The sequence below is a fragment of the Vulpes vulpes genome, chromosome 12 (genome assembly GCF_048418805.1).
Source record: "Vulpes vulpes isolate BD-2025 chromosome 12, VulVul3, whole genome shotgun sequence".
NCBI classification, from domain to species: Eukaryota; Metazoa; Chordata; class Mammalia; order Carnivora; family Canidae; genus Vulpes; species Vulpes vulpes.
The window spans coordinates 137,101,587-137,119,528 of record NC_132791.1 but is presented as its reverse complement, the minus strand read 5'-3'; the positions used below and the strand labels follow the sequence as shown (position 1 = coordinate 137,119,528).

The 17,942-nt window shown below is 45.7% G+C and overlaps 1 protein-coding gene across 1 annotated transcript in view; it reads right to left on the bottom strand.

The window, feature by feature from the left end:
- Window positions 1-1,620, bottom strand: part of DNAH9 (dynein axonemal heavy chain 9) — a 325,725-nt gene extending 324,105 nt beyond the window's left edge. The window contains exon 1 of the mRNA XM_072730369.1: window positions 1,195-1,620. Coding sequence (XP_072586470.1) covers window positions 1,195-1,620 — 426 coding nt within the window. The remainder of the gene's footprint in view (window positions 1-1,194) is intronic.
- Window positions 1,621-17,942: the final 16,322 nt, after the last annotated feature.

The following is a 17,942-nucleotide window of genomic DNA, read 5'->3' as shown; positions in this document are numbered from 1 at the left end:
GCGGGATTTGATCCAAGCTTGCACCTCTGCAGTGATGGTGTTCAGACGATGCACGGCAGTAGAGCCATTCCGGTTGTTAAAAAGATTGAAATACATCCCTGTCTCCTGAGAAACCTGGCTTCTCGGGGCCCCTCCAAGGGGTGACTGTCATGCATGCCCCTTCCCTGAAATTCTCCCTCTCCAGAGCTTTCTGATAAAGCATATCTGGCCCAGCAGAGAGCCTAAGGACCTAGCTCCAGTAATGCAGCCAAGTTCATGTGAGTTCTAGCTCCACCCCAGTCACAGGAGTTTTAAATATTTATAAAAAGAGGATTAACTGCATGGGTGGGATCTCATCTTCTCTTTGTTTGGTATTCCTGAGAGCCTCTATCACACAAAGTATCATATAACTGGTACCCCATTAGTATTTGTTTTACAAGCTGCAGGATCCAGTGCATCAAGCCTCCAGAAACACACACACTCAATTTACAGGGAAGTTTACTCCCAGTCCAGAAAGTTCTAAATGTCCCAAGAATCTTGCCTCTGCAGAGCACCCTCTCTGAAACCTCCTGTACTCTCCAAGCTCTGGCTGCGGTGTTCTAGAAGGATGTATAACCCACGTCTCCGGAGACCTTCCTCCCTGAGCTCCTGGTGGACGGCTCCAAACGCCTGTTGGACATTTCCAGCCGGATGCCCCAACTTCTCATCTTGGCACAGGGCTGACAACTGGGTTCATGGATGTGTGGTTTAGGAATGAGATGAAATCAAAACCAAACCCCCTTCGCCTTTGAGTCCCCTCTGTGGGTAGGCACTGCGTGTCGATGGCCTTTCACCTCCGCTGCCTTACTCACCCCACTGAGATGCCCTGTTGTTCGCCACGACCTGTCTTCCCTAGTCCCGGCCCACAGAGGGGGTTAAGAGATACTGCGCCTTAAACGGTGGTCAGGATCCAGCAGGCAACTTCAGTCTGGCCTCCCCCTGACTTTGGCTTGTGCCCAGACCAGGACTGACACAAGCCTGAGCCCCTCCGCAGCTTGCTCCAGCTCCCTCGCACTTCTCAGGGGTGCCCGGGCTTCCTCCGCATCCCCTCCGGCCGTGCCCCGCCCTCCGGCCCCGCCCCCGGCCCCGCCCCCTCGGCCACACACCCCTCCCTACCCCGCCCCCCCAGCTCCCGCCCGCTCCCGGCCCGCGGGGTCACCCGCCCCCCCAGCTCACCTCGGAGAACATCGCGGCCAGGTGCTGCAGGGGGGCGGCGGGCAGGTCCCCGCACAGCACGGCGCCGCGGAGGCTGCGGGGCCCCGGCGGCTCGGGCCCGGTGCGCAGGAAGAAGAGCCCCTTGGCGCGAGGCGGGCCGGCCTCGGGCCCCGTGTCCAGCCCGGGCCGCACCGCCAGGCCCCCGGGCCCGGGCCGCACCACCAGCAGCAGCGGCGGCCGCGGGCCCCCCGCAGCCTCGCGGCCCAGGAAGGCGTGCAGCAGCCGCTCCGCCTCGGACGTGCCCGCGCAGCGCTCCCAGACTCCGGCGGCCGGCCGCAGGCTCCGGGCCACGTAGGCCCCCAGGAGTCGCAGGCGCGGGTCGGCGGCGCCGCGTTCCGGGTCGCAGCTCTCGGCAGCCCGCGCCGCCCGCTCCTCCGCGCCCGGCATCGCGCGCCGACTCCCGCCGACGCCGCCGTTTCCCTGGCGACGCGGACGCGGCCGGGACTCCGCCTCCGCTCCCCTCCTATTGGGCAAGAGACTCCTGGCCCCGCCCCCTCGCGGCCGCACGGTAGGAGAGCGACGCCGAGGCCAGGGGGCGGGGTCGCGTCGCTGTTGCTAGGAAACGGGCCGCGGCTCCTATTAGATGCCGGGTCTCTGGGCTTGCAGGGGCTCACCGGGGACCCTCGGGGACAATCGATGGTTTATTGACGGGTGCGTGGAGGGCAGCGCGAGGCTGTGAATGCTGCTAAGGGCCTTGCTGCCGAAGGTCAGATTAAATTCCTCAGAGGACTCCAGACGCTGAAAATATGATGGTTCTCCCACCTACTCCCCAAATTGTGCAATTCACACTTGAAAACAGAATCAAATCGTAAAACAGACGTAAACGGATTCAGGGAAGTTTTGTTGCTTTTCTGTGGGAACTTCAGTACTTTAAAAGGCCGTGGATGGGGCTACCGAGCATTTTGAAATATGCTGGTGTGGCCGAAGAACTGAGTTTTCTTTCTTTCTTTTTTTTTAATAATAAATTTATTTTTTATTGGTGTTCAATTTGCCAACATACAGAATAACACCCAGTGCTCATCCCGTCAAGTGCCCCCCTCAGTGCCCGCCACCCAGTCACCCCCACCCCCGCCCTCCTCCCCTTCCACCACTCCTAGTTCGTTTCAGAGTTAGGAGTCTTCCATAGAACTGAGTTTTCTATTTAATTTACTATTTACTATTAAATTATAGTTTAGTTTTAGCTCAGTTTCAGAATTTCCATATCCATAATTTAAAAAGGGGAGGGCAGCCCCGGTGGCCCAGCGGTTTGGCGCCGCCTTTGGCCAGGGGTGTGATCCTGGAGTCGCGGGATCGAGTCCCACGTCGGGCTCCCGGCGTGGAGCCTGTTTCTCCCTCTGCCTGTGCCTCTCTCTCTCTCTCTCTCTCTCTCTCTCATGAATAAATAAATAAAATCTTTAAAAGATAATAAATAAAAATAAATAAAAGGTGGGCAGCCCTGGTGGCTCAGCGGTTTAGCGCCGCCTTCAGCCCAGGGTGCGATCCTGGAGACGCGGAATCGAGTCCCACGTCGGGCTCCCGGCGTGGAGCCTGTTTCTCCCTCTGCCTCTGTCTCTGATGAATAAATAAATAAAATCTTTAAAAAAAAAAAGGTTTTTTTTTTGTTTTTGTTTTTGTTTTTAGTGTCCTGTTTTGTTCCTGCCTTTAGTGTGTGCTCAATCTGACACATGGGGACTCAAACTGAGATTACTGTGATTTCCATGAGTATGGCTCCAATCAATTCTTAGATGCATGAAAGTGTGTTTATTTATTTTTTAAATATTTATTTATTCATGAGAGATACATAAAAAGAGGCAGAGACATAGACAGAGGGGGAAGCAGGCTCTCCGCAGGGAGCCCAATGCGGGACTCCATCCCAGGACCCCAGGATCACAACCTGAGCCAAACGCAGATGCTCAACCACTGAGTCACTCAGGACTCCCTAAAATTGCTTTTAAATATGCAGGATGTTCAGAGTCTGTGAGATACCTGGATCTTATCTTCAAAAAAGGATGAGGTGAAGCACCTTTCCTGACTTCAGAAATTATTATTTGTCACCTGCTGAATCCCTCTTCATTATAGGAATATAAATAGCTTGACCCTTTGCATCATGTAAGGGGAGAATGGGACACGGACAGGGACAGCCTGGCAGCATGAGGGCTGCAGGTCTGAAATGAGCTCCCACCTTGCCCTACCACCCTGATTTTAATCAATCAGAAACTGCAGAATTTCTGGTAAAAAAAAAAAAGAAGAAGAAAAGAAGAAGAAGAAGAAAGAAGAAGAAAGAAGAAGAAGAAGAAGAAGAAGAAGAAGAAGAAGAAGAAGAAGAAGAAAGAATGTTGTAACAGGCTTCAAAAGAACATTAACAGAATAAGCAGTTATCAAAGGGAACTCAGCTAACAAGAACCCCTCAGGAAAAGTTGGTAGCTAGAAAGTAAAATGATTGATTTCATAATAACCAGGGCACAGGAGGTGCTATGATGAAAAATGTTCACAATAGAAAATGAATCTTTATGTTTGTAAAGAGTGTTTTATCATTGTTAAACAGTAGGAAGACCAACTGTGAGTAAAGGGACAAAGCAGAGGCACTAAAATGAGTTTATTTTTTATTTTAAACATTTAATTTATTTGCAAGAGAGAGAGTGAGCACACGTGAGTGGGGGGAGGGGCAGAGGGAGAGGGAGAGAGAGAATCCAAGCAGACTTCCCACTGAGCACAGAGCCTGACTCAGGGCTCTATCCCAGGCCCCTGAGATCATGACCTGAGCCAAAAACAAGAGTCGGACACTCAACTGACTGAGCCACCCAGGCAGCCCACACTTAAATAATTTTAAGATGAATATGATGATTGTCCTTGCAAAAAAACCATCAGGGAAAGATAGAAGTGTTGGAGGCTTCTTACACATATCATAGTTTTGTAGAGTTTTTATTTTTGCATAGAGGAAAGCATGATATAATTTATTTTTTAAAAGATCTTATGTATTTATTCATGAGAGATACAGAAAGAGAGAGAAAGGCAGAGACACAGGCAGAGGGAGAAGCAGTCTCCGTTCAGGGACTCGATCCCAGGACTCCAGGATCATACCCTGGGCTGAAGGTGGCAATAAAATGCTGAGCCACCCTGGCTGCCCTAAATGTGTGAATCCTGATCATGTTTTATAGAGCGAGTGAAATCAGGGCCATTAACTTCCTGTAAACCCTTCAAATAAAGTTTCTACCACCCCAACCGTGGCTTATTTTGCCCTTCATCCTTATTGTCCTTTGCCCCAATATACATAAAAATAGAAACCCAGGAACCCATAGAGATGACTTGAAGATGTATATCTGAGAGAGAAGGCTCCTGAACACTGGCAATCCCAGCTTTCCCTTTTTTCCCTCTAAAAACACACCTTTGTCTTCATTTTAGAAGGAAGTGGGGGGACAGTTAAATGGGGTTTTTTGAAAGCAACTGACATCAAGTTTACATTGTATAATTACAGTAAGGGAAATAAAATAACAAATGTGTTAGCTATCTATTACTGGGTAACAAATGACATGACAAGTTAGCAGCTTAATAACACTTATTATGTAACATAGTTTATGATGACTTAGGAATTTGGGTGCAGCTTATCTGGGTGGTGCTGGCTCAGGATCTTTCACAATGTTTCAGACAAGATGTCACCAGGGGCTGCATCATCTAAAGGCTTGACCAGGTCTGGAGGAGCCACTTCAAGATGGCTTGTTCCCATGGCTGGGAGTCAGAGCCATTGGGTACTTGATGTCTTCATAACATTATGGTTGGCTTCCCCTAGACCAAGTGATCTAAGAGGGAGCAGGCAAGACAGAAGCCACAATGTCCCTCACAACCTAGCCTTGGAAGGACACACCGTCATTTCTGCAATAGTCCTCATACACAGATTCACCCTATTCAGTTTGAGAGGGAAGTAGACCAGGATGTGAATATCAGGGGACAAGAATTATTGGTGCCAGCCAAGAGGCTGGCTGCTACAGAAAGTATTAAAGACAATACTGAATTTGTAAAACTATTCAGATGAAATTATTTCCCTTTTTTTTAAAAAAAAGATTTATTTATTTATTTTAGAAGTAGGGAGGGACAGAGGAGAGAGTTTTAAGCAGACTCTGTGCTGAGTGTGGAGCCCGACCTGGGGCTCAGTCTCACAACTGTGAGATCAGGAACTGATCCAAAACCAAGAGTTAAAGGCTTAACCGACTGTACCACCCAGGTGCCTTTATTTCCATTTTTTTTTTCTAATTAGAAACTGAAACTTCCTTCTATGAGCATAAGTTTTTTTCATAGCAGATTTTTTTTTTTACTTTGTGCAATCCCTATTCAACACTTTTTAATAATGATCTCTTTAAATTCTAGACAGTCATCATTTGCAAGATTTTGTTCACACAACCAAGCACAACGCAAAATGTAAAGCCTTTCCAATCTTTCAAAATTTAGCAGTTGACATTATGTTTACAGAATCTAACAGTCCTTTTCTTCATGGACAGACACAATGTTGAAATTTCTCATGATGCTGCTAATGGATATTGAATCTACATCAACCATTTCATATCAAGTATTCAAAACAATAATGAAATTTTATTTTTTTTATTTATTTATTTGAGAGAGAGTAGGAGAAGGACGAGCAGACTCCATGCTAGCACAGAGTCCAACTCAGGACCCTGAGATCATGACTTGAGCTGAAATCAGGAGTTGGATGCTTAACCAACTGAGCCACCCAGGCACCCCATGATGTAGGTTTGAATGAAAGAGCGTGCATGTGTTGGTAGAGTAGTCACCTTGCAGCCATCTTAGATGCCACAAAATGAAGAAGTCTGATGCAAATGGGCAGATATATCGGAAACATGTGCCAAAGGAAAACTCAAGCTACCCAGAACTCCATTCTGGAGGCATGTATAAGAATATTAATTGTTCAAAAAAAAAAAGAATATTAATTGTTCATAAGAGCAAAATCATGGGAAACAGACTATTTACCAATGACAGAACGGATAGATAAATTGTGGTGTATGCCATTCATCGAATAAAATGCTATACAGGGGGATCCCTGGGTGGCGCAGCGGTTTGGCGCCTGCTTTTGGCCCAGGGCGTGATCCTGGAGACCCGGGATCGAATCCCACATCGGGCTCCCGGTGCATGGAGCCTGCTTCTCCCTCTGCCTATGTCTCTGCCTCTCTCTCTCTCTGTGACTATCATAAATAAATAAATAATTAAAAAAAAAAAAAGACTGCCAAAAAAAAAAAATGCTATACAGCCGTGAAGAGGAAATGAGCTGTAGCTGCGTGTATTAACACAGATGGGTTTCAAAAGCATAATGCTAAACAAAAAGGTAAGTTGCAGATAAATGTTTCTTGTATTATGTTTCTTAGAAGTTTTAAACCAAACCAAACAAACAATATTTTGTTAGACAGGCATACACACCAAGTAATCTGGAGAAAAGTCAGGGAACTATTATCATAAAATTCAGATTTTGATTGCTGCTCAGAAGTGGAAGGGGTGTGGGATGGTGGGAGACACACAGGGGTCTTTCCTGTCCCTGGTAATGGTTTATTTCTTCACCTGGCTTATGGGTTTTCCTTTTACTATTCATTCTTCTTAAACCATACATATGTATCCTATACATTCTTGTGTATGTATGAAATACTTCATAACTAAAAAAATAAAAAGGGGCATGCCGTTTCTTGTACTCGGAATGTTGTGCACAAAAATAGTTATGTAGAAAGATCCATACAGATAAACATGATTGCATTTTAAATACAACCTCATGGGGGCACCTGGGTGGCTCAGGGGTTGAGCATCTGCTTTCAGCTCAGGGAGTGATCCTGGGGTCCTTGGATCCGGTCCCACATCAGGCTACCTGCAGGAAGCCTGCTTTTCCCTCTGCCTCTGTGTGTCTCTCATGAATAAATAAATAAAATCTTTAAAAAAAATCTCTCCTTGCATGAACTTCTTCATCCCAAGTAATAATTCCTCCCTTTATGCTAATAGCTGCCAAATCTATGTCTCCAGCCCAGGACTAAGTAGGTATATCATTTAGGGCAATACCTATTTTCCCTCAAACCTCTGTAGAAATCCCTTTTTTGAAATTTAGTGTTGAAGAGAAGTCTGAAGCCAGCCTGATTTTTGTTCCTTGGTAGGTAACATTTTGAAACTACATAATTGTTTAAGGCAGGTTTTTTTCTTCCCTTTTTAGTTCTGTGATTTAAAGAAAAAAAAAATGTTTTAGGATATAGCTAAAGTCCCATTGATTTGATTTTTACCTAAATTGTGAGAGTGCTTTCAGTTCTCATAATGATGGGTTTCTTCACAGCAGTAAAGTGTTCTGTGGAATCTTTGATTATTACCTATTTTCTACTTGCACTTTCTGGTCGGCTTCTCTGGTAATGTAAACTGATAAAGTGTGCTCAAAATTACAAGTAAGGGATACATTTTGAAATACTAATTGAGGTTTTATTTTATTTTATTTTTTTTATTCCTATATGTTTTGATGTTGTCCTGTGGCTCTCAACTCACTGAGTTAGTGACATTTAATGCCTCAGGGGAGTGTGGATACAGCTTCAAACAGTCTATTGAATTTCTGAATAGTTTTCAAACACACAACAGAGACAATAGTCTTGAAAGCCATGCTATTTCTTTTCTTTGATTGTAAGAGCTAAGCACTTAAGAGGGAAAAAAGGTTTGTGTGGTATTGCTCGTTTGTTTTCATTGCAGGAGTCAGTTTTGAGGACACAGGGCACACAGTCTGGAGACTGAGAGGCTAGAACATATGTGCTAACCTGTACATGGATAATAAGCAGATTTCCTAGTGAGGACACATAATGGGAAGGAGAGCCACGGAAGCAAAGTGGAGGATAACTTGGATAATCTGTAGAATTATTAAGCCTCTCTGGAGAGTCCGAGGAAGGGGACAGGACATGAGAGCTACTACAGAAATACTAGGGTGTGCAGGAGAAGGGGGCACTTGACCCTGGCTTCCCAGGAACCCCCTAGTGTTAGTGCAGCAATGGATGAGAGCAGGGTCTAAGGAGAGTAAGCAGATAGCAGACTTTCGATGCTGCCTTGCCTTAGCATGTTCAGGGGGCAGAGGTGGGTAGTTCCCAAGATATTTGTAGGATGGCTAGGAAGAAGAGAATAGAAATGCTTGAAGGGTCCGCTTGGGGCTTAGCTGAGAAGGACGAAGTCTATGTACCTGTATCACTTAGAGGCTTGGTGAATGACAGTGCATGGTTACCAGGGCCAACTATACCAGATGGTTTATATCTCCGTGAGGACATAAGACAGTTGTAGATCCTCTCCTGATGACCAGAGGATACTTATGTTCCTCTGGGATCTTCCAACCCTCCACAGAAGAGGGTAAAAGGAAAGAATCCTTAGTAGCTTATACAGACATCAAGTGATTGGATAACCATGAACTGGCAAGACAGTTTTCTACTGACAGGGCATAGGGACGAATGAGTCTGGGCTTGGTCAGAGCCACTCCAAGATTTATGGAAATAAGGAGTTTCTTATAGAAATCAGACCTTTGGGGCACCTGGGTGGCTCAATGGTTGAGTGTCTGCCTTTGGGGCATGATCCCTGGGTCCTGGGATTGAGTCCCGCATTGAGCTCTCCATGGGGAACCTGCTTCTCCCTCTGCCTATGTCTCTGCCTCTCTCTCATGAATAAATAAATGAAATCTCTAAAAAAAAAAAAAAAAAAAAAGCCAGGAAGAAACGAAATCAGACCTTCCATGACTGTGGGAAGAGCAAGGAAGTGAAGTGGGGAAGGTCTGGAAGATTGTAGCTGGAGGATCAGAGAAATCGTCATAGTTTCATAACCACGGAGAAGGTACTTTTATCGTATTTAAAGACTATTTCCTGCCTGCGGCTACACACCTCCCAGAATCCAATCTCCTCCAGGGCCATCTTTTAATAAGAGTTTCTGTTTCTGAGGGTAGAAAGATGATGAGAATAGAGAGTGTGTGGTAAGATTAAACTGTATGCTATAAGGGGGTAAAATATTGGTCACGTCACATGGTTACCGTCACAGGTTGGTAAACTATAGCCTGTGGGCCAAATCCAACCCAGCGCCTAATTTTTGCAAATTTAAATCAATTGGAGGGGCACCTGGGTGGCTCAGTGGCTCAGGTCATGATACCGGGGTCCTGGGATTGAGTCCTGTGTTGGGCTCCTCATGGGGAGCCTGCTTCTCCCTCTGCCTGTGTCTCTGCCTCTCTCTATGTGTCTCTCATGAATAAATAAATAAAATCTTTTTAAAAAATAAAGTCAACTGGAACACAACCATGCCTATTCATTTATGTATACACTCACTTATAAATTATATGACAAATCATGAAAAGTCTGTGACTTTTTTCCTACACTACAAGGGTGGAGTTGAATTGTTCAAGTCTACACAGATAGAATAGCCCACAAAACCTAAAATACTGGGGAACCTGGGTGGCTCAGTGGTTGAGCATCTGCCTTCGGCTCAGGGCATGATCCTGGGGTCCTGGGATCAAGTCCCACATCAGGCTCCCTGCATGGAGCCTGCTTCTCACTCTTGCCTGTGTCTCTGCCTCTCTCTCTGGGTCTCTCATGAATAAATAAATAAAATCTTTTTTTAAAAGTCACTAAAATATTTACCTCTCTCCGGAAACAAATTGACCAACCTCTAGTTTATTTTTATTGATTTTTAAAAAATAATTTATTTATTTGAGAGAGAGTGAGAGCACAAGGCCAGTGAGGGGCAGAGAGAGAAGCAAACTCCCCACTAAGCAGGAAGCCTGATTTGGGGCTCCATCCCGGGACTCAGGATCAGGACCTAGAGCTGAGTGAAGGCAAGTGTTTAACTGCCTGAGCCACCCAGGCGACCTGGCCAATCTCTAGTTTAGATTAGGTACTTTCAGTTGACAGGAACTCAATGTGGAGAAGGCATAAAGTTGTCTTAGTCTCAAAGTCAAAATCAGAATGGGTTTGGTGGTTTCCATATATTTTATTTTTTTTTAATTCTTTTTATTTATTTATGATAGTCACACGGAGAGAGAGAGAGAGGCAGAGACATAGGCAGAGGGAGAAGCAGGCTCCATGCACTGGGAGCCCGATGTGGGATTCGATCCTGGGTCTCCAGGATCGTGCCCTGGGCCAAAGGCAGGCGCCAAACTGCTGCGCCACCCAGGGATCCCGGTTTCCATATATTTTAGAGTAAAAAGTCAATCTTTCCAGATTGTGGAATCAGGCAAATCTTCAGTCACAGCTGTGAAAGTGAGGAGAATTCTTTTTTCCTGTTCTCTTATTCTAGTGAGAAGTTGGGAGAGGTTACATTAAGTGTCCCTAGCTAGATATAGTTTTAAACAACATAATGTGCTATCTCATTAATGGCTATTAATGGTTCTTTTTTTTTTAAGATTTTATTTATTTATTCATGGGAGACAGAGAGAAAGCAGCAGAGACACAGGCAGAGGGAGAAACAGGTTCCCTGCAGGGAGCCTGATGCAGCCTCAATCCCAGGACCCCAGGATCACAACCTGAGCTGAAGATGGATGTTCAACCACTGAACCACCCAGGGGCCTCTGGCTATTAATGGTTCTAACTGCATTCTTTTTCTCTCCATGACCCAGCCTGTTCTGGGGGCTGTGGAGGTAGTGATCTTACACTTCTGAGAGCAGGAATGCATTTGCCCGTCATTTATTCTGCGTGCCTTGGGGATGCAGTGATGGATGGGCTATCGTGCTGTCTTCAGAGAGAACAAGCCATTTAGTGACAATCCAAAAGGGCAATGCTAGAGGCTGTCTACATTCTGAATCTAGTCAATCTCTACACCGCACTCAGCCAGTTATTCAAAAGTCGGCAGAAAGGTGGTTTGATGGACATAGGCTTTGTTTGTGTTTTTACCCCTGCATCCGTTCATTCACCCTTCTTCTAGAAACTGTTACCACTCTTTCTTTGGGGAAAATACCTCCACCCATGAACTGCCTTCTACCCTAACCCCAGTCGAGGTGCTCCTGGTAGGGTTCAGTATCCAGCCCTAAAACTGAAGTGTATGACCAAACTAACCAGACCTTTCTGTCCCCTCTCCACCCTCATCAGTGTGGCACTGGGCTCGTGATCCCATCAGAACAGTGTCTATAGGAGATGTGAAGCGCGAAACTTCACCCTCTCTATAAACCACAGCACAGGCCTAGCTCTTGATTTCTGTCCTGCTTTTGAATGAAGGCAATACACCAGAAATTAATATGCATGCATTTCCCTGTGTTTGTCCACCCTTCAGTGTTTAATTCCCAGAAGGATGAGAGAAATACTTGCTCAATTAAATGAGCGAAACAATAGCAATCCTCGTTTGCTTCTCACCCATAATTGTCCCACAAAAATGCACTATGAAGAGTTGATGAAGCTCTTCATTAAAAAAAAAGAATCCTACACATTAATCATAATCATCTAAAGGGTATAACTATACATTTTCTACCCAGGATATAGTCGGCGGGGGCAGAACAAGGAAAGCTGCAGAAAACACACCTTCTCAGCAATCTCTTTTGTGTGATTGTGGGAGTTCTTGGGTCTTGGCATGAACTTTACTTCTTGGATATGATACTCTAGATTCTGGAAGAAATCACACTTCTGAGAAGCTTGAGGGAGCCAACCCTTCCCATGGAAACGGGATCATAAATTTGTGAGATGCATGCTCCGTCCTGACTGCATGAGTGAACCAAGTAATAATGCATGTCTTATCAAACCTCTGAAAGATTGTGCTCCTCTCTGAACTGGTCAGGTGGGGGTCAGGTGGGATGGGGAGGAGAGGGAGAAAGCATCGTGATGAACACTGGCTGCTATTCTTCAGGGGCCCCTGGGGTTGGGAAGAAGAGAAAAGATCCTTGATGCCTTGCCTAATAGCCATTGTCTCTCAGAGTCAGAGAGAACTTTCCAGATTCTTTCTGCTTGCCTCCAGGAAAGTGGGACATCTCAGCTCCTTCTCAGTGTCTCTCTGTCTTTGGAGCTCCAGCCCTGCCCCCTGCTTCCTAACCAGAGATGCAGAACCAGATGGACCAGCTTACACCCAGGAGATAAGGGGTACAGTCCACAAGAGGACCTTCCAGGGGTCGGAGATGAGTGTACCTGAGGTGTGCTGTCTTCTCTTCCAGGGCTTCTCAGCTGCAGCCACATGTCACAGTCACCAGGGGATTTTTAGAAGTCCCAACGCCCAGGCCCACCCTGGGGTCACTGAAGCAGTATCTGGGGGACAGGGCCTCAGCCTTGGGACATGTTGAAATATCTCCAGGTGATTCCAGGGTGTTGCCAGAGCTGAGAACCATTGTTTTCTGGGGAACCCTTCCTTCAACAGGGCTAAGGGCATGGGAGAGCTAACTCCCCCCTCTCTACCATCACTTTTGATTCTCTGTGTTTCTAGATCTCTATCTCTTTTCCAGCCCACTCCCCACCCGCCACCCCCTTCTCATCCATTCCTCGGCTTCCACCTCTTTTTCTCTCTTGGTTCCTTCAGACATTCTTATTTCCAAGAGTCTGGAGGGATGATAGACACACTCTCAGAGAAGAGGCCACCCTTGCCTCTTGCCCCTTGAGGGCCCTGTAGATACTGAGGCCAAGGTTGAAGTAAAAGAAAGAGCAACAGCCCTCAAGTGGGAGGCTGACCCCAGCCCTATATAAGCCCCAGAGTGGGATGATTAGGCCTGGTTTGCTCTAGGTTGGGCCAGTGGTTCTCAAAGTGTGACCCCAGGCCATCAGCAGCACCTGGGAGCATGTTAGAAAGGCAGATTCTTCATCCCTGACCCAGCTCCTCCCAAAAGGAAGCTCTGGGAGTGTGGCTTAGCAGTGTGTTTCAGAGGACTTCCAGATGATTCCAGTGCATGCTGAGGTTTGAGATGCAGACTCTGGAGGACTCCTCACAGTCCTCCACCTTGGATAAAGGAAGTCTTCCAGACATCTGGCCTCACAAGGGCTGGGACCTGTATTTTTCCAAGTAGATAATGCTACCTGCTGAGAGAAACAACCCCAAATCTCTGAGATTCGTGTGGAAATAAAGACCACCTAAAAGAGAAAAAGCAGAGGCTCTTTATTCAGAGCTTGCTGTAACAAGGGAGTTAGTCACTGTTTGAGACAGGAGGAAATTTATATAGTTAATCCCTCCTCCTCCACACACACACACTCAGTATATTAAAATAAGTCACAACCTCTTCTAACATTTACTGAGAGCTTACTCTGTGCTCAGCACTGTTTTATGTGCTTTACATGTATTAACTTATCTCGTCCTCACAAAACCCTATGACTTAAGCACAACTGAAATCTCATCTTTGCAGATGAGTTGTCTGCAGCATGAAGAGTTTAAATATAAGGTCTCAGAGAGCAGTGGCCTGTCTTCCACAGCCAAAGCCCTTAGCACTCCCCTATGTTGCCTATTGGCCTTAGTGGGCAGATTTCCTCCACATGAGTTTTCCGGAGCAAATCATGCAGCCCTATCTGATGAGCTTATGGGGAGCTGGAGCTAAGCTTAACTTTCATGGGGAAACAGAAGAGAATGATGGGTGGGCCTGGTGTGGCCTAGAGGCAAACCCAACTTTCCCTGTCTTAGCTTGACCTGTGTTATCCGATTCTGAGAGCAGGATCAAAGACACGATCACATGGCTTTGAAGGGTGAGCTGCTCACTTGACTGGGCCTCAGAGGGGTCAGAAGAGATCTGGCAAGGCAGCCCAGGAAGGAGCAGAGAACTTGGGGAACTTCTCTGACCTATTGCTTTCATTCCATGGAAAGGATACCAGTGCCCACCGATTGTCCATAGGCTTCAGTGGAGCCCTTAAGATACCAGGGAAGACAGGAAAATGTCTGGTCTCCAAGAGAGCAGAAGCTCACAGTAACTCCCCGGGCTACCTCTCTTCCTCTTTGCGTACCCTGAATCCAAAGAGGAAGGCCTCTGATTTTGATTGATAAGACTTCCAACATAGTATTTAGTCTAGTCCAAAGTGAACCCCAGGGACACCCTTTCTTCACACACCCAGGGAAATCAAAAGGGCAGTGATTTCTCCCAGTGGAGAGAGGGGCCGCCCAGCTCAATGCCACCATGGCTATCTATACCATGCTCCCCCATCTTCCCTCCAACACCACTGCCCAACCCACATACTTTTGAGGCATATTTGTTCACAGGGTTGGATAAGCAAGATGGGGATGGAGCTTTTTTTTTTTTTTCTAAAAGAAGGACAAGCCATCTTTTTCTCCATTTGAGCTTTTTGTCCTTTGAGAGCTTCTTTGTGGTTGATAGAAGTTGACCTGGAGCTGGCCTTGAACCAAAATTGATTTGGTCTAAGACATCTGACACTCTGATTAAACCCTGGACTTAGGAAGAGTCTCTCCCTCATTTCTTCCCCCAGCTCTTAACTAGAGAAAAAAAGAATCTCCAGGGTAGGGGATCCCTGGGTGGCTCAGCGGTTTGGTGCCTGTGTTTGGCCCAGGGCGCAATCCTGGAGTTCTGGGATCGAGTCCCACATCGGGCTCCCTGCATGGAGCCTGCTTCTCCCTCTGCCTGTATCTCTGCCTCTCTCTCTCTCTCTCTCTATCATGAATAAATAAATAAAATCTTTAAAAAAAAAAGAATCTCCAGGGTGCTCTAAGTTCATGAAAATTCCACGTGGCCCTCGACAATCATAAACACCTCTCTACTTTGCTCTTGTTGCATATATTCCTGCCTGAGAATCTGTGGTGAGAAGTGAAGGTTTGAGGGAGAGATTTAGATGTTTGGGATTTGGTGTTTCATCTTTCTCTTTCTGCTGTAGTTTGACATGATTTTAATTTACTGCTACACTGACTTTCTCTTGGTGACACAGCTTCCCAGGGGTCTCAGAGCTGCTGCATAGTGAGAACAAAGACCAGTCCAGCTCAGAATCTTTGGGAGTTTTGCTGACCTGTAAGGAGGGCATCGTGGAAATAAGCACAATGCCGTCTCAAGGCTAGCTCAGGGAAGTAGACTTTGTCTGAGGTGTATATAGATTATACTCTGCTTATACTGTTCAATAACCCCTTACGTAGCCAGCACCTTTTAGTATAAAAACCTATATCCTATGACTTACCAGGAAGTGGGATTACCTTCCCAGTTTTCAATGTCCAAGGAAGATGTTTATTTATTTATTTTTAAAGATTTTATTTATTTATTCATGAGAGACACAGAGAGAAAGGCAGAGAGAGAAACAGGCTCCCTTAGGGCAACCCAGTGTGGGATGCAGTCCCAGGACCCCGGGATCACACCCTGAGCCAAAGGCAGATACTCAACCACTGAGCCACCCAGGCGTCCCAAGGGAGCATTTCATTTTTAAAAGAATTAGTTGTCATCATTTTAAAATCTGTGTACTTTTATCCTTTAAAAATATAAAAAGATAGGCCACTCTGGGCTGGCATTTCCACACTGTAATGATTGGCTACAAGTGAGAGGTGTAGCACCCCCCCCCCCCCCCCCCGCACCTTGAGATGGGGCTTATGCTCTCAGATTTGGCATTGTCCTCACTACCCCCTCACTACCTCTTAGTGCAATGAACATACCTAATGTTAGGCTAAGAGTAAACATACCCTAGAAATTGTGTCTTCTCATAGGCAAGAGTACTTGTCTCATAAGAGATACAGCAGGGAGTGACAGGGGCTGGGCAGACCAGCGTGCCCTCTCCAAGGGGAACAGCTACCACTCATTCATCCCCTCTGGCCCCTGCTTCAACCAATTCCCTCATTACAAATGGAACTAATACATTCTCTGCGTATTAGAGAGTGATAAACATACTGTCCTGGAAAGGAAAGAAAGAGGGGGGCAGCCCCGGTGGCGCAGCGGTTTGGCACCGCCTGCAGCCTGGGGTGTGATCCTGGAGACCCGGGATCGAGTCCCACATCGGTCTCCCTGCATGGAGCCTGCTTCTCCCTCTGCCTGTGTCTCTGCCCCTCTCTCTCTGTGTCTCTGAATAAATAAATAAAAATCTTTAAAAAAAAAAAAAAGAAAGAGGGGCAAAAGTCAGAGCAGGCTGATGGCACACTGCCCTGTAAGGTGGGTACGCAGCTGTACTCCTATTCAAGTCTGAGTCTACCCAATCTAAACCAACCTCTGTATGATGATTGGAGCATCCCTTCATGAATGGAGCTCTGCTGCAGAATGGCTACATTTGCAGTTGGTTAAGCATGTGGCTCTTGATCTCAGGGTCATGAATTCAAGCCCCACACTGGGGGTGGGGCCTACCTTAAATTAATTAATTAAAAAAATTTTTAAAATAAATTTTATTTATTTGAAAGAGAATGAGAGAGCGAACATAAGCATGAGTGGGAGAGGAGAGGGAAGGAAAGAGAATCTCAAGCAGACTCCATGCTGAGTGCAGAGTCTTGGGTCTCAGTCTCACAACCCTGAGATCACAACCTGAGCCAAAAACCAAGAGTCAGAAGCTTAACCAACTATGCTGCCTAGGTGCCCCAAATTAAAAAAAGATATTCTTTTTTAAATAATGAGCCCTCTAGCCCTACTTCTTTTAAAAATTAGAACCATAAATTCTATGTTTCCCATTTTAAAAAGTAATGCATTCTCATTAAAGAAAATTGGCAAAATGCATAAAAGTAAAAGGAAATTTAAAAATTGCCTAGAGTCACCACCACTGTTGTTAATAATTTGAGGTAACTTTCTTCCACTTGTTTTGCTGTACACACACACACACAAATGCATATGTATGTGTGCATATATATGTATACACACACACATATATATTTATACATAAAATGATCTTATGGCATTTATAACATTGCATATGCTTATGATTTTCTAGATATAAAAGTAATATATGCTCATTATAGAAAATTAGAAATGATCAAAAAAGTGAGCACCTATAAAGAAATCACTGCAAGTCAAAGTCCCACCCCTTAGTGATAACATAACTGACTTGTTCAAATATTCACTTACCTACCCATTTTATACATACACACAATTCGGATTTTCTAAGGCATAGTATATCCAGAATAATCACAGTCCTGCATGGAAGACAAATAGAAAGGCAAATATTGTCTACTGCTCGATCATTTATTAGCCTACATATCTTTTTGAACACATCATGATATGGATTATTCAGTGGGATTTTTTTTGATCACCAGAAAATTGCTCAGAATCCTGAAATGACCACTACGTTACGCTACATAACTAAAATTTTAAGGATGGGGCTAAAGTTCTGATTAGGTGGCTCTCTGGGCACAAGACCCCCAAGGTGCTCGCTGGCCTCCTTGCCTTTAGCGTGAATTTCTCCAATGCATTCTCTATAGTAGAGCTCCAGGGATTGCTCTGAAGCAGAGCTGGGATTTTGCCCTCACACTGCTTCCTATAGCCCCTCAATGGCTTCTCCTTGCCCTTAGAGTGCTAATGGGGGCAAGCAGCAGTCCCTGCCAGTAAGAGTGAAGACAGTATAAGTTCGCTCACACAGCTTTGGAACAGCACCTCATGCATAGTGAGCTTTGAATTAATGTTCACTATCATCACCATTCTTTCTACTGCCTTCATTCTCTCCCTGTGGGACGTGGGACAAGCTCACTGGGAGCCCCAGATGCCTGTCATTAAGGTCCATTTCCTGAGAAGGAAGACGATTTCTCTTTGTAAGTTTCCATTTGAAAATGAAGGAAAAGGACTTTAATTCGTCTGTATAATTGTCCGAGTCATGTGTCTACACCAGTGGCTGGCGTGTGGTTGGAGTCTATTACCAGGAGGTGCTGTGGGGTGGGGGTGGGAGGTTATGATTATT